This window comes from Platalea leucorodia (genome assembly GCF_965183815.1).
Source record: "Platalea leucorodia genome assembly, chromosome: 2".
NCBI lineage: Eukaryota > Metazoa > Chordata > Aves > Pelecaniformes > Threskiornithidae > Platalea > Platalea leucorodia.
The window spans coordinates 123,845,610-123,869,379 of NC_138824.1; the positions used below are offsets into that span (position 1 = coordinate 123,845,610).

Here is a 23,770-nt window from a genome sequence, read left to right on the forward strand (position 1 = left end):
ATTTGTGCATCCATGTATGTAACATCTAAAACAGCACCATGTGTCTGTCTGTCTGAGCTAGGCAGTGCTTGCTGAACCTTTGAGCATGGCCAGGGAGAACGGCCCGGGACCCTCGGGGCTTTTGAGCTCCCCACGGCTGCTCTCGCCCATCCATCCGATGGATCAGGCCAGAGCCGCCCTACCGCTCTCGGGCCGGGCTGGGCTCGGTGCCACCGGGGATGCGGCTGGAGGCATCGGCTGCAGCCCGGTTCCCCGGGAAGCGGGGCTCCGGTGAGCTCTTCGCTCCCAGCTGCCCGCCCTCTCACCCCGCAGCACGAAGGCTCCGGGGGCCGGCGCCATCGCTGCCGCCCGCCGCACGTCACTTCCTGCCGCCGCCCGGCTTCCGGGCGTGGAAAGGAAGCGGAAGTGCCTTGAGGCGGCGCTTCCGGCGGCGGCGTTGCTGTGTGAGGGGTGCGCGGGCTGCGGTGAGCGCCGAGGCGAGGCAGGGCAGGGGCCGCCGCCGCTGCTGCCGCCCCTTCCGGCCCCTCAGGCCTTCCCCCTCGCCTCCGCCATGCACCCCGTTTTCCAGAGCAGCCGGCGCGACTTCACCTTCGGGCCGTGGAAGCTGAGCGCCGCCCGGACGCACATCATGAAGTCGGCGCAGGCCGAGAGGTGAGGCGGGCCTGGGGGGGGCTGGGCCGGGCCGACGGTACCTCAGCCGTACCAGGGCGCGGGGAGGAACCTCGGCGGGGCTGGGACCTCGCTCCCTGACAGCGACGGGCTTGGGGCGCCTTGTGCCAGAAGGAAATAACGTCCCCTGGGCGGCGGAGACGCTGCTTATTCCAGTATATTATTCCAGTATATCTATATTCCAATATATATATATTCCAGTATATCCAGTACTGCTCAGGGGTATATCGTTCCCTCTCTTTTTGCGAGGGTAAGCTCGATTCTTTGGCTTGAGAAACTGAGGTGATTTGGGTTACAGATGGTTTCCGGGATTTTGTTTTTAATGATTGCTAACGGTTTGGGAGATCTGGACCTCTGTGAAGGGAAGCCTGCTAATTAGAAGCCTGTTTTTCTTAATTGCTTTTTAATGGTGATTAAGGCTCTTTTAAATGTGGTCCACAGACTGTCATAAGCTATTTCATGGTAATGGCTGTTTTAAGATAATGGATTTCATTAAAAATTTATTACTTGCTCTCTCCTTGTAGTAGTAATTTCCACTGCTGTCAGACTGTTGGAGAAAATGCTCCCGAGTCAGCATCAAGTACTTAAGTCAGATTTGCTAACGTGGAACAACTGAGCAGTTCGGCTGCTAGCGCCGTAGCTGGCCTTAGTGGCTGCTGAATTTGACAGATACATCTTGGTTTCAGTTTCTGGAATACATACATGGAAATCTTGTTAGCCTTGCTAAATGTATCTTCATTCGTGTTGCCTTTAACTTTTCTGAGGGTAATTTGTTTGATAAAGTCCCATGTCTTGAAAAGTTACACTTTTTTTTCTTATTATAGTAAACTATGTAAATGTTAAATTTTTTAACATAACAGCGTTATACTGATTTTTTTTAAAACTGGATCTGTGCCTTAAAACAGGTAAACACTGTTTTCCTTCCTCCGTCTTTATCCTATGTTCAATGCCTAAAATAATCCTCATCAACTGCTTCTGACTAACAGTCCATTGGTTTTGCAGTTGCGGGTACAAAAACTTGGATCCTGTGATTTAGTCGTTTCTCTGTGATGGGGATTCAAGATCCAGCTAAGCCGTGTCTGTGTCCTGCAGGGGAGGGAGGGCTGTTATCAGAGTATCCCATTTTTATGGCGTGTTTGTGAGGACTTATTTTGTAGGATGCTGCCTCTTAAAAATGGAGATGTTTATTCTTAAGATCAGGAGGCTGTTAACTCTCTTCATTATCTGTAAACAAGAGAGAGACTTGGAACTGCCAGTCTAGAAGCCAAATTGCATGCTGTACTCATTTTCTGATTTATTCAGTTTCTTTAACTGTAGCTATTTTAAAAGTCACCTCTGTAACTTTCAGAAGTTACCTTTATCTGTTTAGATGTTTTTGAGGGGGGCACAGTTTTTCAGAACATGCTGAAAAAGGCTGAACAGTGAAGTTGCAAGAGCCACGACGCAAGCTTGAAAGAACACAGAGGATTTTGCAGGGTAGGGAAGAGAAGTCCAAAACTGGCCGTTTACCTGGAGGTTTTGGTACCTAGCATGAGATCCCCAAAACAATTCCTCCACTTCAAATTTGAAGAGCCAAGTTGCAATGCTTTTAGTTGACTTCCTTTTATAATGTATTTCTCTTGGCATTTTGCCTTTTTTTATTGCATGGGGAACATCATTATTCTCTGTCGGAATTTTATTTCTGGCAAACATGTATCACAAAAATCCCTCAGCAGCCTCTGTTGCAAGGCAGAGGATTAAATGTGCCATAGCAAGAAGTCCTTGCTGTGCTGGAGTTGGTCTTTGCTGGTCAAGGGGCCTACACTTGATGAAACAGAAAAGTTCATAACGTTCTTCTGCCTTCTCTGGAAAAGATATAGGATCTTATTCTCCAGGTCTATGAATTCACTATTTTTGTTTCAGTTTGGTTAGCATAATGTTCTTTTGTACGTAGGGTTACAGAAATAACCACTTTTGTTCCAGAATGCCTTATTATCAATGTGAAAGTTGCAATTGGGACATTTTTGTTTCTCCCATCCTTATAAGTAGTGTATTTCCTAAAGTTTTCTTCTCTCCAGATGTCATGTATTTGTTTTTGATCTTGATAAGTAAAGTAAGTAGTGGTAGGGAGGAAAAGAAGTATATGAAGCCTTTTGGTAAATAAGGTCAGTATGTATGTAAAGTCATATTGTGTGTGTGTATTTATATATAGCGTATGTATATACGTACATCTGTATAAATAAGTATAAAGATTGATGTAAAACAAAATGTGAAATGGGTTGGTTTTAGATTTTCTGCAGGGATTGTGCTTATTTGGTTCATGCAGTACTTTGTTCGGTTGGGTCTGTGGCTATGGCTGCGGCTTTCATGTTTCAGGTTAGAAATACCGGTATGTGTTCTCTACCAGCTCGGGAAAGTGGCAGAGCACAGTAGTCCTTCTGCACTTTTCACATTCTCTGCCAGGGTTATTTTCAGCCCCTTTTTGTAGGCTTCTAAGTTTGGAGCTATGGACGACTGTGCAGTGAGTTTAAACTTGCTGACAATAAGTGTTCGTTCCTAAAACTTCTTTTTGGGCACCTGCCGAAGTAGTTCATGGACCATCCAGGGATTTGCTACAACAGGTTGAAAGCTGCTACTTCAAGCTTATCAGATATTTTTTCGATTCTTCACTTATGAGACTTTTGTAGGAGACTGGAGAAGGAATGTTTTAGGAATACTTTTGTGGTGGAAAAGTCACTTCGGATCAATGACTCTGCAATTCATGTCAAATGATTAAACTGGGAAAACAACACAGTTTGGCAGAACATATTGATGATGTGTCTTCTAAATTACCATGGTCTAACGAATACTTATTCCAAACCAAGGTCTGCTTTCACTGAACTGTAGCCGACTGATCTTTCTTCATGGGACTTTTATTTTTCTGTGCAGATTGGCTGATGAATTACACATGCCTTCCTTGCCAGAGATGATGTTTGGAGACAATATCCTAAGAATAGAGCATGATCATGGTTTCGGAATTGAGTTCAATGCAACAGATGCTTTAAAATGTGTCAATAATTGTCAAGGTATGATCAAAGTGGCTTGTGCAGAGGAGTGGCAGGAGAGCAGGTACAGTATTTTATCACCAGTGGGCAAGTACTGGTGTGTTGTATGTGAAACCGTTGTAAAGTAGTTAAAAGAACAGACGGAACTCTTGAAGACCGTGTTGCATTTGGTTCTACCGTAGATATGGTGTGTGATCACAGAAGTCACTTAGCTTTTCCTTGCCGTGATCATCCTCTCTGTTAAATTGGGTCAACTATATTTTTCAGTTGTGTCTTGGCTTTCTTAAAATAAACTACAATTTTAGCATGGCTTAATGCTGTTTCTGTTTATTCAAACTCGTAGGGCCTCGAGCATTACAAGATTGTATTGTGTGGCATTTCAGAGTGCAAAATGCTGTACGTGTTAGAAATCTTAGCCTTAGGAATATAGCAGAACAATTACCATGCATGAGAACTAATCGTGCTGCTTAGTATTTACCAAATTAGTTGCAGAGCACCTAGAAATAAAGCACAGAGAGAAGTCAAAGCTGTTAGAAAACTAAGGCAAATAGCAGTGTTAATGATTGCTGTGTGTTATCAGCAGATTGCTTTCTGCCTACTTAAAGAAAAAGTGATCTTGAAATGCAAATGTATTTCATCAACATTGAACTAAAAATCTTTATTTTGCCTGACAGGACTGAGATAGTGTTAGCACAGGAATTCTGGTAACGGTTTTCTAATTTATTAAGGAAACAGATGTTGTGAAAGAAGCGATACTGTATGGTTAAGTCTTGACATCGTCGTTGCAGCACACACAATGCTGCTGTTTTTCTTCTTCAAGAGTGTGGGAATCATAATACATAATCTTATGTGAGGTGGTAACTTTTTTACAAAGCATGCTGTTTTCTCTTTCCCTTCTTGAGGAGCGAGACTGAGCACACTAAGGAAGTTGTCAAGCCATACGATTGGACTTACACAACAGACTACAAAGGAACATTGCTGGGAGATACTGCGACATTAAAGGTAACCATTTTCTCCTTGCTAAATGCTGATTGCATATTGTTTCAGTCAGACGCAAACACTTTTTTTTTTTTTAAAGCTGTCATTTACCTTTCAATAGGCTTCTGTAAAATCTTTCATGCCTCATAGTTTCTGACTTCAAAGTATAGTTTGGGCCTTTCATGTCTCTCAGAATGTTATCCTTATCAAATCATGGCTTATTTTAATAACTAGTTTTTGTTTTTTAAGGCATTTTAGGATTATATAAAAGGGTGCCATTGGCTCCCTTAGTGAGGACTTACTCAGAGAGTAAAGCACGTAGGAATCTTCAGCGCTTGCTGGGTGCCCCTCTGAAGCCCTGAGCTCCTCACACACAACAGAACTATCAACTGTGTAATTCTCTAGTACCTTTACTCTCTGTTGCTTGCCCGTTTGTCTGAGCAGATATGTAGATCTAGCTGCTCTCAGTGGCTTTATGTTTTTCTGCAACAGTAACTCCTCATATTTAAACTCCCAGGCCCTCCCTCCTCTTTATTTACTTTAAACTGAGACTGAAGTTCCCAGCTTCTCTTTACTGTATACAGATTGATTGCTACTAGGCAGATAATCTATATTCACTCACTAGGATTGCGTTAGCTATAGATCGCTTCAGTTATTCTGGAATTAAAAGTGCAGCGTAGAAATAAACGATGTCTTGTTGGCCCGTAGTCTTTAGGCAGCGGAGGTGTATGAGTGTGTATGGAGACCGTCAGATGGAAAACCTACAGGTACTTGATTTCCATGGAAAGGCTTTATTAGAATCGCGTTCAGGGTTTGTAGTGGGCTAGAGATACTAAATGCATGGAATCTTGTTTATAACCCAGAATGTCTCATTTGTATGTTTGTTGAGGCATCTTCAAATGCTTTGAAATACAGAAAGTGAGCAGAATTGTTTGCAGCTGAAACCCTACTGAGCCTGTACCCAGAGGGAAGTTTATTCAGAATTTTCCACTCTTGGTTTTTGCTTTGATTGATGTTGCCTCTTGCAAACCTTTGGTTTTAATTTTAACTTTTTCTCTTAGAAATTTGGGATGTTTTAAGCTCAGTGCCCTAAAAGCTTTTTTGTTTTTAAAATTAGCAATTGCGGGATTTAAATGATCAGGGCAAACTTTATATAGCTTGGCAACAAATTAATATGCTAACTGTTCTTAATGTTTTTCTTTAGGTTGTTCCTACAACAGAACACATAAATACAGAGAAATTGAAAGCCAGGGAACAAATTATGTTTTTTGAAGAAGTACTTCTGTTTGAAGACGAACTTCACGATCATGGAGTATCAAGTTTGAGTGTAAAAATAGTGAGTACTAAGAGGCATATACAAGACGCTTGGTGACTCAGTTGGCTAATGTATGCAAAATGCAGTCACTTTTTGCATGTTGTTCCTTCTGGGATTTCAAGTTTAAAATGCAATGTTCTTTATCCTTGCTCTTAGAAATATAATCTTACTGGAAACTATGTTGTCTCAAAATCTTTCTGTCAGTTGCTTCAGGGAACGATCTTTTCCCTCCTTCTTCATCCTGCCTAAGAATCTTTTGAGGCACTGTCTGCCCTGCTGCCCAATGATAGCTGTAGCATATCAACAGCCCGAATTTTGACTTTACTGCTGAAAGCTCCTATACTATCTTTCGTTGTGAATATCTGATATAAATAAGTGCATGCTTAGAGTAAAACTCTAATATGCTGAATGGAACATCTTTATTTTTGCAGAGAGTTATGCCTTCCAGCTTTTTTGTGCTGTTGAGGTTTTTCTTGCGAGTTGATGGGGTACTTATCAGGATGAATGACACAAGGCTTCATCATGAGGTAAACCCTTATTCGCCATCATGAATACTTTACAGATGCTCCCTCGCCATGTTACTTTCAGAGAAGACTTGCTGATGCTCCTGTGATTTAATACTGATGTTTGGGGGCACAGAGGTTAACCTGAACTGAACTTTCAAGTGCATTTTGTTATTGCGGTGGTGCTGAAGTAGCAACCAAGTGCTGGATGCCATGGGGCCAGGTGTTGTATGAGCAGAGTAGGCTACCCCTCTAAATATATTTGGCAGATGCAGATTAGAGAGGAAGTACAAGAGGAAAAATAGGCAACAGTAAATGGTGTGATATTGTTCTTATCCGCGTCTCCAAGTAAATGTTTCTTGGCTTGTCTAATATATGACTGCAAGTTTTAACTTGCAAATAACTGTCCATACTACATTGAGTTCTAGTATCTCATAAATAATACAGAGCATAGCAGTTGTGGTTTGCTTATTCTGTCTAGCTGTATTCGTACTGATGTAGGAGTTCTAGCTGAGTAAAGATTAACAAGCATGTTCAGTCATAAATTTTTTTTTTCATGCATGCATGCAGAAAGGTGATTTTTGGGAAAGAGAACATTGCTAAACACCTTTCTCTGTCTTCATGAATTTGAACGTACATTTCTGTTCCCAGGTGAAAATTTGTGGTCAACCAAATTCAAATGCTTACTAAAGTCAACGTGTTTAAAATGCTCATTTTGCACTGATACTAGATGATAATTCTGTAATTAATTTTTGCCTTTTTTTTTCCATTAGGCTGACAAGGCCTACATGTTGCGAGAATATACATCCCGAGAAAGCAAAATATCAAGTTTAAAGGTATTAAATTTTTTAATGTTTTTTTTTTTTTCCCCATCTGCTTTTTAAAATTGTTGTATGGTCAGCATAGAAAATACTGTAAGTCATTCTTTGTTAGGTTTGGAATTGGTACAGAGGAAGAACCTTTCTGCTTGTGCAATATTTGTTTTGGTGATTTCAGGGCAGATTTGCATTATTAAATGCTCAGATCACTTGATGAGATACGGGATTGGGTTACTTTTTCTACTTTTGAGTTAACAAGATTTTTTTATTATTTTATTTTTTCATAGAACTGTTCAGCCACAAAATTAGGTAGTCCATGTCCCGTGATGCTAAATTTCAGGGCTGGTTGCATGCTTGCAAGTAGTATTAGGGGTTAAGATCTGTTTGGTAATAGGCTCATTCAGTTTTTCTCAAATCAGTTTAATAGCCCACCTTAAAACTCTAGTAATGGCTCAGAATAATTTGTGGCACATTTGGAGCTGTTGATTTTTATTCTTGACCTAACACCTGATCTTGGGTATTCTTGTTACTTTCCTTCTTCCTTGTTTTTCCTTCAGCTGTAAAAAGTGACTAATATATTACTCATCTTCTGAGGGAATATTTTTGCAAAATGCTTTTCTTTTTGAGGAAAGGGGCACTGTATCATTTCTTAACAATATGTGATCCCTATAAACAGGACTAAATCCAGACACGACCTTTTTTGATAGTTTCGTGGTTTTTGAAATATAAATCAGTGATCTAGGTTTTATTTCACATCACGTTTAAAAATTATCATCTCTTAAATAACTTTTGCCGCCTGTTGTTATAGAGAGGAAATGCATATGGCTTTTCTGTTCCCTAGATCACCTTGCACGGGTAAAGCGAAAAAGATCCTTGCTTCACTTAGGTTTGAAATAATTGAAACAGCAGTATGATTCCTTGCGTGTTAGGGGTAGCCAAAATATAGGTTGCATTTGAATAGCTCTGGATACACTTCTGAAAGAATGTTGTTAGAAAGTTTGAAGGTGGGTTTCTCAGTATAGTTTGTTTGTTTTGGTTTGTTTTGTTTTCCTTCCAATGTCTTGTATGTGGTGAAGTTAAGTTGTCCACAGGAATCTCCAGAGAAAGATATTGATTAACTTAATGAAACCACCTAATTTCTTCAAATATGAAATTAAAATCTATTGAATTTTATTATTTCATATAAATGTCTGTGGTGGACTTCATAAAACTAAGATACACGTTGAGGTGTATCAGTTATCAGTAGCTAAATCTGAGCAACTCCAGTGAATGTATTGCAATGGCTAGAAGACGTTAAGCACAGGATCCCTTCTGGCCATCCTAGTCTTATCTAGAACTAGAACCTCAAAAGGACTGTTTGTTACATTCAAATGACAAATATGTTTTTTTAAAACGTTGTAGCTGTTGATGAATGTCTCTGACTTTCTTGCGCTCTTAAAACGTGCTGCTTAAAAACATTAAATACCCTTCTTTAGCCTATTGATCCACACAAGGAGTGAAAGACTGTATGTACATTTGAAGTTGTAAGGTAAATTTTAATAATCATACCTGACTTCAGGTGTTTAAATCAGGTAAATTATAGATTAATTGTCTGTAAAAGTTTGGGTTTGGAATACCTCCCCCCCCTTCATTCACTTGTTTCATGTAAAATTTTTGCTTCTTAGCATGTTCCACCTTCCCTGTTCACGGAACCTAACGAGATCTCTCAGTATCTACCCGTAAAGGAGACAATCTGTGAAAAACTAGAATTCCCAGAGAAGCTGGAGCCTAAACCAGAAGCATCACTGGAAACCATGTGTGTTAAGTCTAAATAAATATGACTTTATACGGACTTGAAGTAGACTGGAGATAATGTGATCATGTAACCATTGCCATGGGGGGCGGTTTCACTACTAGTGGAATAAAGAATTTGGCTAATTTTTCTGTAGCCCTGAGAAAAAAACATTTCAAGCAGGTTTTGCTAATTGTGTTTTTTGGGTTTTTTTTTAACCTGTATCTGGAGTTAATGATAGACGGGTGGTGAGTTAGTCTTCAACAGCATTGGAGAAAGACTGTCACGATTAAGAGTCTGGGTTCTGTTTAGTTCACCGGTTAGGCAGGAGTATTGTCTGGACCCTCCACCACAAACGCTTCTATGAAGATTTTGTTATTGCTGCTTCAGATACTAAGAGATTACTGGAGTTGTAAAATTGGCATGATTTCAATTTTATTGAGAAATCATCCACAGTAAAAAAAAAAAAAAAATATTCCTCTGCATTTATTTTGAGCTGTCAGTCCTAAACTACACATTTTGCTTGGCTTCCCCTACTGTGAGCTGATAACCAGCTAAGTTACATTTTGGAGTCTCTGACCCAGACTCAAATGAAAGAGTATTCATTTCATCTGAGGATAGGTTTAGGGAGAAAAAACAATTGCATTTGTTTGACACTATATAAAGGTAAAATTACCTTGTTTGTGAGGCGTTAACTCCAGAGCTGGAGAAAAGCTGGAGGTTAGCAGAGACACACACTGGTAAGTCTTTTCACAAATACCAGTTTAATCTGATGTTAGCCGGATTTCTCTAGGCAGTTCTGGAGACTGTTACTTGGGGTCTGTACGCTGCTACGGTCATGCACTATATTGGAAACGCATTGTACTGTATTGACTTTCTGTTGGACATATCGGATGGTGCCCACGTACGATGGTTGTACTGCCCTGGCAGTCAAATTGCTAAATTGCAGAGTGGCTTAAGGCTGGGGAAGAGAGGGGTGTTTACCCTCTGATCCCTAAAGGATGCTGGTATTTGCAGGTTGAGAAACCAAGATCCTATATAGCCTTAAAAGGATGCTAACATGTATTCCAGATACATCATTTTGGTTTATTTTTAAAACTGTTTAAGTTCTGATATTAATAGAAGTGCGATCACATGTATAGTCATGGTTTTAACTCAACACTTTGTAGGTTAAACTTTAAATATTTGTATTGCTTTTGGAAATCCTAAATTATGTTAATGGTTTGGCCTAAGAATGGGGGAGCTGAACAGACTTGTCTAGGTCTATTGCTCACACGGAATGAAGTGCAAGAAGCAAATGACTGTAGCGAAAAGCAGGCCTTGTGGTTTAAGGTGATGGCAGATAAGAATGTGTACATGTTCTGATATCTTGGAGTTTTTGTTTAAAAATCTTCATATTCTACACTGCATGGCTTAATAGAAACAACCCACCTCAAAGCCTGGCATTTAATCAGGTCCTTTGAGAAATGGTTTTCACTTAGAGAAGACCCGGAGGTTTTTAGAAAAAAGTCTACTGCGGTCTAAGTGACTGTTTTCTTAATAAAAACAAACATCACACTTTGTTTCACTTTTCATTAGGCCAGGCTGCCTCAAATAATTGATCAGAAGGTCAAAAGGTAGGAACTAACTGCAGTTTTTCCTGTGTCACTGATTTACTCTAACCACGGGGAAGTCACTTCTCTGTGCCTCAGTTCCCTGTACGTAAAAATGAGAGATAACACATGCCTGCCTCACTGAGGGTGTGTGAGGATTATTTTTTAAAAAGCTATTGATCAGAGTATTTTTTTTTTTTCTTGAATACACCTTCAGCCTTATCTTTGGAATCCTTTGGAAAGGATTACTGCAAAAAATCTTATGGCCCGTAGGATAAAATGAGTGAAGAGAACTGAAATTAAACAGTCTCTGACAGAAATTATCATCAGCCGGACATGATCTGGTGAGTGAATTTAAGGCCACTGTGAAATAGAGGTGAGGTCCTCTATATTCCCCATTAGAGTCCTAAATTCTGTTGGCTTTTTTCATCTTCCTGCAGTTGTTTCCTCACGATTTTAGTGTCAGGATGAAGAAGGGGATGCAAATGAATGCAGCATGGAAGCGATCAAAATTCATTTGGTAATAGAAGATTATTTAGGTCCACTCCAGTGGCGCAGGGATATGGGGAAAGAGTGGAAAGGAAGGGAACAACAAATGGGGGTGAAGAGAGATTTTGCTGGTAGAAGTAAATCATGGCACTTCTTTTACTCTAAGCATATATTATTTTACATGCCGTAAAGGCTTATAAAAACATGCTTTCAAGCTGGTAGTGACTGAGAAGAGAGCTAATGTAGTGCTAGCATGAAGGAAGCTCTGTCTGCGTTTGTTAATTAAAATTGTGGTTTGGGTTTGGTCAGTGATGCTAACGTTAAGCTCCATTGCGCTCAAGTATAATGCGGGGGGGGGGAACCCCCAGGATCGACACCTAGAGTTGAAACGGGTGCTCTGCATGTTTCGCTTACGCTGTGTGTTTTATCTTGTCCATCGCACATACAAAGTTGTGACCTGTTGATACAGTTGTCTTGATTGGGCTTGAATCCTGGCTATATAGATATGTGATACCCATCCCCTTCGGGTGCTGTGCATTTCGGTGGAACGCGCGTGTTGGGGAAATCACAGGAACACGTTTGGGAAGTTACCGTTACTACAGAGTAAAACTTGGAGCACTTTGCGACTCTCTCCTACCACACAGATTATCGAGAAGCAGCCGTATAAACTGGTGTACCGCAAGATCTCCAGTACACATTTTCCACAGAAAAGTACCACTTTGGATACGTAATTTTAGGGGGAGGGAGCGGGGTGATTCTCCAGCTGTTTTGTGGCGAGTTTAACATGTGGCAGTTTATATTCTTTCTTGTATGTTGCTAAATAAAATGTACCAAACATTTTACAGTTCTGTTTTCATCTGAGCGAAATAAACTGAAATAACTGCTCGTGATGCTGAATTTTGCATGCTAGTAAGACGTTGCATCCATGTGGCTTTGCCTGTCCTCAGACCACTCTGGCTAGTTACGAAAATGAGGCGAGACTTTTTCAGGACAGGGGAAGAGCCCCAGTCATGGGAGTGAAATGAAACCTGTATTACTGTTTCTGTAAGTTTCACTGTTACCAAGTGATTTAAAAGTGGTGGGAGGAGGTCGGATACAGCTGGAGAAGGGAAACTGGCAGTGGGCGCGGACTCGGTTTCTGAAGTCTGGAAAACAGCAGGGCGGTTTAGGTGTCCGCCGCCGTACGCCTGGAAGAGTAAGAAGTGCCTGACTCTTAGGGGAAGTGGGAGTCTCTTAAAAAAGGAAAAACAAAAATAACAAAAACCCCACCAAGCCTATAGCTTGCGAGGAAGACAGTCCCTCTGGATGTGGAGCCGGGACTCGGCGCTAGGCTGGGCTTCCCCCCTCCCCGATGCGGGAGGGTTGCAGCCGAGGTCGGTGCGCCCGCTCCGGAGGAGCGGCCCCCGGACGGCGGGAGCAGGGGGCCCCGACGCCATTTCCAGGACGGTTTCTCCCCTCAGCGCCTCCCGCCCGGCCCCCGTGGCGGCGGGCGCCCCCTCCGGCCCGGCGCTGCTGCGGGGGCGCTCACCGGCGCCTCGCCGCTCCTCGGGCCCCGGAGGCGGCTGCTTTCTCCCCCCTCACCGCCGGGTGCCGTCCCGCCTTCCCCGCCCGGCGGACTACATCCCCCGGCAGCCTCCGCGCCGTCGCCGCCGGCCGTCACCTACCTGCCGAGCGCAGGTAGCCGGCGGCGGCGCGGGGCACGCCGGGGCTGGTAGTCCCTGAGGAGGGGAAGGGCAGGGGCAGCCGGGCCGTGCGTGGGGCAGAGCCGCTCGGGCGCGGGCCGAGGCGGGCGCCATGGACAAGCTGAAGCGGGTGCTGAGCGGCCGCGACGCGGAGGAGCCGAGCGGCCTGGCCGAGGTAACGCTCCGCTCCCCCCGCGCCCGCCTCCCCTCCGGGGCGCGCTGCCTGCCGCGGCCCGGGCGGCGAGCGGCGGCTGGCGGGAGCGCAGCGGCGGGGCGCGACCCGACCCTGGGCCGCCCCTCAGAGCCGCCCCTCGGCGCGGGTCCGCCGTCGGCGGGACCGGCCTGCGCCGCCTCAGCCCGCCGCTGGGCCTCCGGCTGCCCGGGGCGGAGCCGGCCGGGGGCTGCCGGGGCCGGCGGCTCGCCTGGAGCCGGCCCCTGGGCTCCTGCACCGAACCCCCCCGCGAGCGGGCGCTGCCGGGGTGCCGCGGCCTGGGAGAGGGGCCCCGGCCTCTGCTGCTTGCGAGAGAGGGGGGAGGCGGGAGGGAGGCGGCGGCGGCGGGGCGAGCGGGGCCGGGGGGCTGCAGCACCGGGCTGCCTTTGCGCCGGGGCACGGCGCAGCGTCTCGGAGGGAATTCGCACGCTTCGGTACGTGGCGAGGTCTGTTAGCACAGAGTAACTCGCACCCTTCTTGTTCTCCTCGTTTCTAGGTTATCGATGCGACTTCCTTAGGTTGGGGCACCAGAGTGAAAGGCTTCGTTGCTTGCTTTGCAATCGGATGTCTGTGCTCGCTCTTGGTAAGGACTTTTTGCCAGATCTCCCCGATATTGGAGTTTCAGGAGCCCAATAACTACAGCCTTGCTGTATGCTGTTGCTTGATTTGTTTGAGTCTCTGGGAAGGCGTCTGACTCAGTTCCAGTTAGGTGCAATGCACTAACTCTTAACAAGAACGCCAATAAATGCCATTTATTTTTGTCTGTGCGCGATTCTGCAGTTTGGCTTTAAGTTTTCCGAAGACTTCTTTTGTGTTGTGACGTTTCTTGGATATATTTCTTTTGCCATTTAACAACAATATTAATTTTTCCCCCTTTCTCTCTAAATGTTCCTTTTTAGGGTAGTTGTCTGCTATGGGTACCAAAGAAAGGGCTGATGCTCTTTGCAGTCTTTTATACACTGGGGAATATTGCATCTATTGGGAGGTAATGATCTTTATATATTAGTTCCCTAATAAAGATGAGAAACTAAAGCAGAATGATAGGTGAAGGTCTGTAAGTGGTAGAAACTGTTGCATTTGTGTGAGAAGATGTGCTTAAGTAGACCATTCTCTTGTTGCTGAATTTTAAAGAACAGCGTTTCCCCAGTAGTGCCCTGAAATGGTAAAGAAAATTTTTATTTTGTTTATTGTTATTAGCAATGCATTCAAGGTACAAGTTTCTCATCAGTGAAGAAGAATCAAACTCATGCTTTGAGCATTGCAGATTTTTGATTTTGTTGTTTTTTTCCCTCCTCAAGATAAAAATAATTCTTTGCCTTTTTGTATTTGGTAACGTTCTGTGTGTTTTGGTGAAGATATCTGGGGCAGTCCGTCTGTCGGGGTAGGCCTGTTTGGTAAGCCTTCATGGCCATTCAGGTTCCTGAAGCATAGCCCCGCTGACTTTGCGACAGACGCAACCTTCCGTGATTGAGGAAACTTAACAAGATGTTAGAAAGCACAAGGAATGGTATTGGAAATAATAGAGTAATGAGGCGGGATAATTATAGTATATGAGGCAGAAATATCACCTTAAATAAAACTTTCACCTTGTATAATTCAAGCGGTATCAATTACCGGGGCTCTAAATGAGGGCTGCAGATCTGGTAAGGGATCAGAGAATGGATCCAGGCCTGCAAACAGCCCTTTATGTAGAGGAATTGAGCTGGATTACCTGGCAATCCACGCAGAGCCTCTGCGGCTGATGTTTTTGAAGAGCGGGTTAAAAAAGCATGTGTCAAGAATGGTCTAATTGAAGCTGGCCTTGACCTATGCTTCTAGCTTGATAGTTCTACTCGGTTTATGTTAATTGTAACTGAACAAGTGTGAAGAAAATTATAGAATAAATACCTTGCACAAAGAAAAGCAGGCATGGATTTTGTCTCATTGTATATCCTGTTTCTTTTGTTATGCAGCACCGATTACCGTAACAGCATAGTGTACTGATGCCCCATATGACGCAGACAATTTAACAGAATAAGCCCCCTTAAGGAGGAATCTTACCGAGTTTCACTTTTGCCTTTCTACCCCTGTGTTCATCTTGTTTTGTTTTTCACAGCACTCTTTTTCTTATGGGACCAATGAAACAGCTGAAAAGGATGTTTGAGCCTACGCGCTTGATTGCTACTGTTGTTATGCTAGTAAGTATCAAAGGAATCAGTTTTAACTCATGCTAGCCTGTAAACAATTGCCAGTGTAAAGTCCTTTCATATACGTTGATCTAACTACGCCTCAAGATGTGTTTGTGGGTGGTTTTTTTGGTTTGGTTTCTATTTCCTTAAAGCATCAGACATCCTGCACATCTGCTGTAGTGGAAAGGCATGTGTAGCACCAGAAAACCACCTTCCTATTATGAAAGACTGAGCTGGAGCCAGGTGGTTGTGCTAAATGAGCATTAAGGGTCTGTGGCTGGCGTGTCTGAACCACGCGCATGCTTTTTTAGCGTGCTTGAGGTCACAACTTTGTATTTTCATGTTGCTTAAAAGATGAAAGATGGGAAACTAGTTTCTAAAAAAATGTACTATGGAAGTTGTTACACGTTCTATTTTGCATAATTTTGTCTTTTTATATGCTATCTGATTTGCTTTAAAGACCTGTGTAGGTATTTCTGCCTTGATAAAAACGTAATTTCCTGACAAAGCAATTGGGGAATCTCTATACCTTGGTCATCTCGCCTTAAAAATACAGAAATCATCCCAGCTGGCTGATAGCTTCAGGTTTTGAAACTCGTATGACACAACTATATTGCAGATTCAACATTCAACTGAAGTCAGCCCTTGGAATTATTTTTATCTTCAGAAGGTGGGAATTGTGGCCAACCTTCTACTGGGGGGCGTGTGAAAATTGCTGCTAAGTTTCAGACTCTTGTTTAAAGCACGCGTGCTTTTTTTTTTTCTCTTCAACTTTCCCATTTTTTTCTTGGAGAGCCTAAAATCTGGAAGGTGGTTAACTTCCATGAAATTGTCCTCCCGTTTTCGGTGTGAATGTCTTCAGAGCATTCGCTTGGCATCAGCGCTTCCTATTTTCTCTTTAAACATCCAGAGAGGCCGCAGGCAGCTGATAGAGCTTGAGAAACTGATGGTCTATGCTCGCAGATCAGCAGCCCGCAAGAAGCCCACTGCCTGGTGTGTTTGTCCTGTATGCATTTAGGATGCCTGGCGTCAGGAGAATGCCTGGAATGTTGTTTGCTGGAATAAAGCCAGTTGTTCGATGTATGATGTAGTATTTAGACCAATATACAAATCACCACCTTAAAACTAATGGAAAAACTACATTTAATGTCCATAATCATTGTTGAGGTGAAGCGTATGGTTTCTTTGGCAATGCATGTGTTGCTGTCTTGAATATGCAGTACTAAATATCTTTTTTTTTTTTAACTCAAGCAGAAAAACGTACGTTATAATCTAGTAGCACAGTGGTACATGTGTATCAAAAGGCTCTTAGATGTTGATGAAGGAAAATCAAGTATCACATCTGTCATAGCTAAATGAGCTGTCGTGTCTTAAATTGAAAAGGAAAACTTGAACTAAAAGGAGGCTCCTGTTAAAACTGAGGGTTAAGACAGAAAATAATCCAAAATGGCCTACTACCCCCCAAGATTTTAACTGTAGTAAAGACACAGTGCAACTCTGAAAAAAGAAAAAGTGCTGGTTTGAATGGCTGTGCTGGACTTTATATTAAACAGGAGAGCTACTAAGCAATAGCTGAAAGTTCTTGAAAGTGTATTGTAGTTTTAATTGGTAAGAATTAAGTAACGCCATAACTTCAACCCTATGGTAATCTTGAGAATCAACAGGAAATGTGGTGTGTAAAGCAGCAGAAAGACGAGTTGTAACTGAAAAGCCTTACTTACGCAAAATGAAGAAGTGTGGTGTATACCTGTAACACCAAGAAGTGTGGGATGAAGTAGGAACCCGCTGATGTGGGAAAAGAGCTGTAGGAACCTCTTCCTCTTGCTCCTTTGCAGCCATTAAATTATTTTCTGGAGGTATCGGGCTGATGTTTCCTCGTTGCTTTCATTCACTTCAGAAATGTAATAGCGAGAGCATTTTAATAAGGGGAACTCTTAGGCAGGGTTGGCTAAAACTATGAAATGATGTGATCCGTTTCTGTCTCTGTGAAGGAACCCATTACAGTATTACAATATCTATAAAGAGTTGTTTCTATGTTTAATAGAAATCGTTTGTTTTCTTCTAGTTGTGTCTCATACTAACACTGTGTTCTGCTTTCTGGGTGAGTACTAGAGTCCTATATGTATATATAATTGGAATATATTTTAAAAATAAGATGCTTACGTTGTTGTCTCATTGTGTGTTATGTTCCCCCCGGCCCCTTCTCTCTTCCTCCAGTGGCGTAAGGAAGGGCTTGCGCTCCTGTTCTGCATCTTACAGTTTTTTGCCTTGGCATGGTAAGTGATTTCCTCCCCACGCGCTCCATTTTCTATTGCACCTAACATCAGTACCTGGGTTCTGAATGGATTTTGACCTTGCATGAGTTAGAGGGAAGGAGAATTTTTCCCTCGTCGCTCCCCTAGGTGCAAGACAAGGCGTCAATGAGGAGCTGACTTGTTCCCGCTTCTTGGTCTCTCGCACCACTTCAGAGGCTTTGGAGGTGGAGCTCAGGGCTCCGTTTCTGGGGGAAGTTCTTTTGAATGTGTTTAATTTCTGTGAGCTTGAAGTAAAACTGCTTTTTTTCTTTCCCTTTTAAATCAATTTGTTGCTTACTGTCTGGTGTTCCTCTTTTACGCTCTCCTGAATTTGTCTTGTTAAAAGACCGAAATACGCTTATCAAATTGTCAGTGTCCCTTAAGTTAACATATGCTCTGTGTAATGTCACAGTAGTAGTACAGAAACTGCTATGAACATCTAGCCAGGCCTCAAGACAAACCTTACCTGCCTGTAGGCATTGGAGCATGAAGAATACTGGTGCAGGAGAACTGCGTTTAAAATGCTTCTACAGTATGCCCCCTGATTTTGCTATAGTGTTTTACAACCTGGCTGGGCTAAGATGACTTGCAAAGATACTCATTCCTGTTGCTCACAAACTGAAAGCTTCGTGTTGGTTGTGTGTCTTGCGGTTCCCTGTTTATAGCGTCAGAGGGGTTGTTCTTCTTGTTGGTGACTCTAATAAACTCTGACATAAAGAGTAACTTTAAAAATCTTTCTTCTTAGGTACAGCATTTCCTTCATACCATTTGCAAGGTAAGCTTCCCTACTCCCTCCCTTTTTGTCATCTTGAGGTTTAATGATAGAGGAGATTAGTTTATAGAAGCATTGTAATGTATGGCTTTGGAAGTTTTTCCATGGTGGTGTTTTAGGGGGAGGAAATATGTGTAGTTAAACCTGAAAATGAAGCTAAGCATCTTCTCTAATGGGAGAACACAAATGTAACAAAATGAGGTGGCTTCCTATAAAAATACTTAAGTGTGCTGACTACACGCTAAGCTTAAGGCTTGCCTTTGGAATGCCTAAATGTTGGTGCAAAATGCCACTAGACCAGCGTATTCTTCTGTGGACCTTTTCTCCCCGTTCTCCCTCACGAGCGCTGCTCTGTGTTGGAGCACGCAGTTCCCTATCCTGCCCCGTCAGCCCCACGCTGCTTCGGTGCGCCGCCTCGATTCAGGCTCACCGGCGTCACCGCCGTTGCAGCGGGCGGGTGGTGAGCAGGCCCCCTTGTCTCGAATGCATTCGTGTAGTCGTGCAAATTGTGTAAGCGCAATTAATACACGGTCAGCTGATCTTTAAAGTCGTGATAGCAGCATGGAATGAGTCTCATCGAGCGGCATAACTGAGGTGACTTTGTGGTTTGTTTTTGTTTTTTTTTTTTTCCTTTCACCTGTAGGGATGCTGTGAAGAAATGTGTTTCGGTCTGTCTGACTTAACAGGAATACTGGATGCTTCACAAAGTTCTAGGAAGTATAGTAGAACTATGTTGAGATCACTGTGTATGTATTTTCCTACTTCTGTCTTAAACATGTGCCTTTCAGCTTGTTGTTGAAGCTCCTTGTGTTAAATCCAGTGTATGCAATTGCTGGGTTTTGTAAGCAATGGTGTCTGTAGGACGGGGTGCTCGTGATCAAATGAAGTTCAGTCTGGCAGAAGAACTGGGCAGAGGTCCAGAATTTGTTATGATAATTCTTATGTAAAATCATGTATTTGTTTGGTTTTGCAAGAGTAACAAAGTTAATACGTGAAGTCTGTCAAAGGGAGACCTCGACTCTGATGGGAATATGCCAGTCTACAGGATCTCTTTTTCAAGAAAAAAGAAATCAGTTGCCAACTGATTTCTTACTGACAACTTGGTTTTTTTGAATAGCCTTATGTCACTTAATCTTTGCACTGTTTGCCTTGGATGATGCAATATTGGTATTCTTTCTTTTCCTGCCTCTCTTACAAAATCTTAGGTTTATGAGGCTTCTAAAAGATTTAATTCTAAATGAAAAGACTGTTTTGGATTAAGTATGAAATGTTTGCATCTTTAATGAAGTATTTAATTTTCAGTTTAGACTGATGGCGTTTCCTTAAAATACCTGAAAGGGACATTTTCATCTGTAAAAACGTGTTCCTGTAGAAAAAGCACTTGCAAAATAAGGTTAATAGAATTTTTCAGCTGCCAGGAACCCGAGTTCTTTGCCTTGCCTACAGCTAATGGGAATACAGACAAGGTAGGAAACTGGAATTTTTCACAGGAAGCAAGGTGCTTCTCTTCTCCCCCAGCTGTAGCATCGGAGCAGTGTGAAGCTGAGGGCATGATAGGTAAGCAAAGAGAGAATTTGTGTATGTCCTTTCTCAAAGGACAAACTCTGATAAGGTGGAAGCAGGCTATTGTTTAAGCAGTCTGGGCCAGGGAGCAGACAGTTTCTTCTGAACTTGTAAATAAGTTAGAATTATAACTTTTTTTTTTTTTGTAAGTGGGATCAGTTTCTTTTCTCCTCAGGCTCTTGCATACCCTAGTGAACTTCTGCTTTGAGGAGAAAGTACAATTTTCTACTGCCTGTCTTAGCAAAGAAAGCGTGTAACAATCTCGCTGCCAGCTCCAAACAAATGCTCAACAGTCGGTATCCAAATTCCAAGGCCAGCCTACACTCTCTTTATCTTCTGAGCTATGTGTAATCATTTACTCCCAAACCATTGCAGTGGTCAGTTGTTTAATATCTGAGCACAGATTCCCACTTCTGCTGTGTGAGATACTGTTTAACTGCTTTCACCTTTCCTCTTACCCAGCAGTCTTGCTGGAGTCAGTGTCTGTGAAGATATTCAGTGGACTTTAGTATGAACTGAGCCCTCCCTTCCTCCATCTGCCAAGAGTTTCGTCATTTAACAGCGTTGTGTTTGCATGGCAAGGGTATCCCTGACTTGTACCACAAAGATTTTAATGTAGGAAAAAACTAGATCTACTTGGCAATAAAGTATAAGCTCACAGTGAAGCCAAATAATTCTATGGCTTCCAGAAAGTTACTAGAAACCGAGTTAGTTCAGAATCTTAAACTTAAGTGTCCTTCTGATAATTTATGAAGCACAGTACCATCCTGCTGTTAGGATCCTCTAAAAGAAAAAAAGTAAAATTCCCTTTTGAGGATGGTATGAAAGGGAAATTTTAACAGGCTTTCTGTGGATTCCAGCTGGCTCGAGTTACTGTTACAAAGGCATTTGAATGGAAAATACCACCTTGAAAACATGGCACTGATGTTGGGATGAATCAATTATACAGGATGGTGTTCAAGTGCTATGTCCTGGTGCTTTTTTTCTCCCCCCTAGGATTTGGAAGTTAGTGTTGAAATAACTAGGTTGAGTATTACTTTTCTTAAAAGGAAGAATTAGTTAAATGCCCAAGAGAGACTGGGAATTAAAGAATACTGATACTTCTTTTCCCTGACTGATCTAAGACAAGTATCTAAACTGATGTATATCTTTTTTTATTTTTTTTATCAGGGAGTAGGATCAAAACCCAATTTACATCTGTCAAAGGACCTGTGTTAGTCTTTTATTAGGACTTTGATAATGTTTACAGCATTCCTTTGTATAAGGGCAATTGAAATGCAACCTTAATGCCTTTTACATTCCAATATTTCTTTAGATTTAACATCTCTGGGTGCTCCTGGAAAACGCTACAAGTATAGCATGCATTATTTCTCCTTCCCCTCTCCGGGGAAGTTATGTTAACTCGGCTCATCATTCCAGGCTCATCAGCAGTCAACATAATGGAATTTGACTTCTGGAGTTCTTTTTTTGAAGACTTCCGATTAGAAGGAGTAAAAGCCTTTTGCTTATTCCTTGACTAGCGTGTGCAGGATTGTGGTGCCCTGACTCTCTAGCAGTTCCTGTAGAAGAACACTAGAATTGGGTATGCTGAATATTAGTTTTTCAACTTGCATACCAGCTAACTGGAACCTCTTAGCTGACTGTTGTGCGCACAACCACTTAGAAGTAGGAAATTTAGGAAACTACCGACAGATAGCAGGTAAACTTGAAAGGATTTTTTTTCTTTCCCTCACTCCTATCCTTTTTAAAGCTGTAATTCCAGCTCCATGGCCTTTTATTCAGTAAGAGAGACGAACAAATGTTCATTTGACTGCATAGCGAGTCAAATGAGGCTAAACAGTCGTGCCCTTAAAGGAAGGGAACCCAGAGGGGGATGGCAAAGACACAAGGATCACCAGGGTGCCACTAGGGTTTCTGTTGCCCTTGGGTGTTGCAGCCTGATCCTGTAAAGGCCAGGCAGTAGGAGAGACTCGCCGTATTCTTGCCAATATGTGAAACATACTCGGGGTTTGTCACTTCATCTACAAGCAGTTTTGACTTAAAATAACGCTCCTCTATCAGAACAAAACTCTTCAGATTCTTACTCGCTTACAAGTAGCTGTGTTCCGGCTATTGCCAAGTTTAGCAGCAAAAGATTTTGCCACTTTCTTAAAATACTTTATTTTATATGATTTTTACATCATCGGGGAGTAAACTAGTATATGAATGTTTCCTCTTGACCAGTTTCAATCTGAATTAGATTATACCATTATACCGTTTTTTGCCATTAAAACTTCTTTGTGTTGTTTGGATATCATCAGCTCTGGTTATCCGCTTGGCAGGAAGCATGGTGGGCATTTCTGAAGCTTTCTATCTTAATGTCCTTCAAGGCAGGAATGTGTGTCGTGTGCGCTCTCCTGCAAAGAGAGATGTTCGTGTTTTAAATCACAAAGCTCTGTCCTTCCCAAAGTCCTTGCTCAGTTGCCTACAGCGCTTAACTCAAGGCTGACTTTCCTAAAGAAATTTTTGATGTTGGATGCCCATCTCGGTAGGATTTGGTGTTCTACCAGAAAGTGCTTTTTGCCCAGCCTCACCGTTGGTCAACTTGCCTATCCACTTTTTCTTACCTTTTGCAGTACAGATAACACAACTTTAACCAAGCAGCCTTAGCATACAGTTCTAGCACGAAATGTGCATATCTGGGACCAGCTGCCTTCCCAGAGAGAGTAGAAATGGAAATGGGGAGGGTGGTAGTCATCTGTTCCTGAAGTATTGAGATTCTACACATTAAAATGTGAGATTTTTTTTCATTACTTCAAAGTTTTGCTCTGTTTTATGTAATGAAGTCCATTGTGAATACTGGTACTATCCGAGATGGTTCTACAGTGATGTGAACGATTTAATCTTGTTTAGTATTTACAGTAATAAGATTGTTCATGAGCCGTTGCAAAAACCAAGGAAGAAATTTCTGCACCAAGGTGAGATGCTTTTAAGAAATCACGTTTTAAAAAAGAAGGTGTGTTAGGCTTTAGTGTGAATATTTACTGTGCAAATCTGGGGGAGGGCGGAGACTCTGCTATGGGACGGCTTCCAGCTTGGTGCAGGAGGATGGCTCTTGCTTAGTTTTGGTATTTAATCACATTAATGAAAGTAAGATCACTCTTGCTATTGTAGACTCTCAAAACTGAGGAGGAGGATGCCGTTTAACCACACATTTGTCTTAAATACTGATGTTTACAACCATAGCAAATACTGGCCACCTAGGACAGAAAGCACAGAAATGGTATATTTTCTTAAAACCGCGTGCCTCACTGTAATGTGACAACACTAAATTTTTCTAACAGCTGTGGAATTGTTTTGTAAAGTAAAAACCAAACTCTCAGAAATTCTTCACAATGTTTTATACTGTTACTGATTCTGTTTGCTGTTGTGCTTTTTCTATGTATTTACACTGTTTTATTTCTACTTTGATAAACATCTTTTTTCCTAACTTACAACTTTCTCTGTAATAAAGTGAAATCTTTACTTACAAGTGCTGTTTTTTTCCTTCAATAAAGTTGTCATTGCATTAAATGAATTGCTCTTATGGTTAATATGGAATTTTTAATGATGCTGATTCTCCAGATGATGCTGGCGTTGGTGTGGGCTTTTTTGTTTTGTTTTCTGCATGCACCTAGACAACTGGTTGGTAAAACTAGAGTTGTTAAGGTGGGGATGATATTTTTATTACTTCTTACTTATTTATTTACCTCAAGAGTCAACCTAGATGTGCCCAACAAACCATTGGCTTCGTCCATGCTACGGAGCAAGTAATTCCTGATGCTATTCTTGTCAGCAAAGACTGGAGTTGTGAAACGGCATGCCTCTGGCTCCTCTTGGGGGAATAAATACACTCTGAATACCGACGTACACTGGAAGTAAAAAGCCAACGATTTATGAATGT

The 23,770-nt window shown here is 42.3% G+C and overlaps 1 protein-coding gene across 7 annotated transcripts; it reads left to right on the plus strand.

Annotated features, from left to right (window-relative positions):
• Window positions 1-427: 427 nt before the first annotated feature.
• On the plus strand, window positions 428-23,364 carry TIPRL (TOR signaling pathway regulator). Of its 7 annotated transcripts, XM_082305065.1 has the most exons (13): window positions 428-651; window positions 3,577-3,756; window positions 4,595-4,694; window positions 5,875-6,006; window positions 6,417-6,512; window positions 7,262-7,324; window positions 13,548-13,634; window positions 13,951-14,036; window positions 15,147-15,228; window positions 17,285-17,320; window positions 17,437-17,495; window positions 18,259-18,288; window positions 18,929-23,364. In XM_082305065.1, the coding sequence occupies exons 1-13, from the start codon at window positions 551-553 to the stop codon at window positions 18,966-18,968; spliced, it is 1,092 nt and encodes a 363-aa protein (XP_082161191.1). In that variant the 5' UTR covers window positions 428-550; the 3' UTR covers window positions 18,969-23,364. The 7 variants fall into 7 exon arrangements, 5 of the variants coding, with proteins under 5 accessions (XP_082161191.1, XP_082161192.1, XP_082161195.1 ...); XM_082305066.1 differs by lacking the exon at window positions 17,285-17,320; XR_014227502.1 differs by lacking the exons at window positions 13,951-14,036; window positions 18,259-18,288; window positions 18,929-23,364 and having other exon boundaries at window positions 17,437-17,498.
• The last annotated feature ends 406 nt before the right edge of the window (window positions 23,365-23,770 follow it).

What these genes read in the sequence shown, in the direction of transcription:
- TIPRL (XM_082305065.1), top strand. Translation starts at nt 551, where the DNA reads ATGCACCCCGTTTTCCAGAGCAGCCGGCGCGACTTCACCTTCGGGCCG. An exon ending in GATGTCTGTGCTCGCTCTTG is followed by an intron (nt 13,635 to 13,950) that starts GTAAGGACTTTT and finishes GTTCCTTTTTAG; the next exon opens with GGTAGTTGTCTGCTATGGGT. An exon ending in TTGCTACTGTTGTTATGCTA is followed by an intron (nt 15,229 to 17,284) that starts GTAAGTATCAAA and finishes GTTTTCTTCTAG; the next exon opens with TTGTGTCTCATACTAACACT.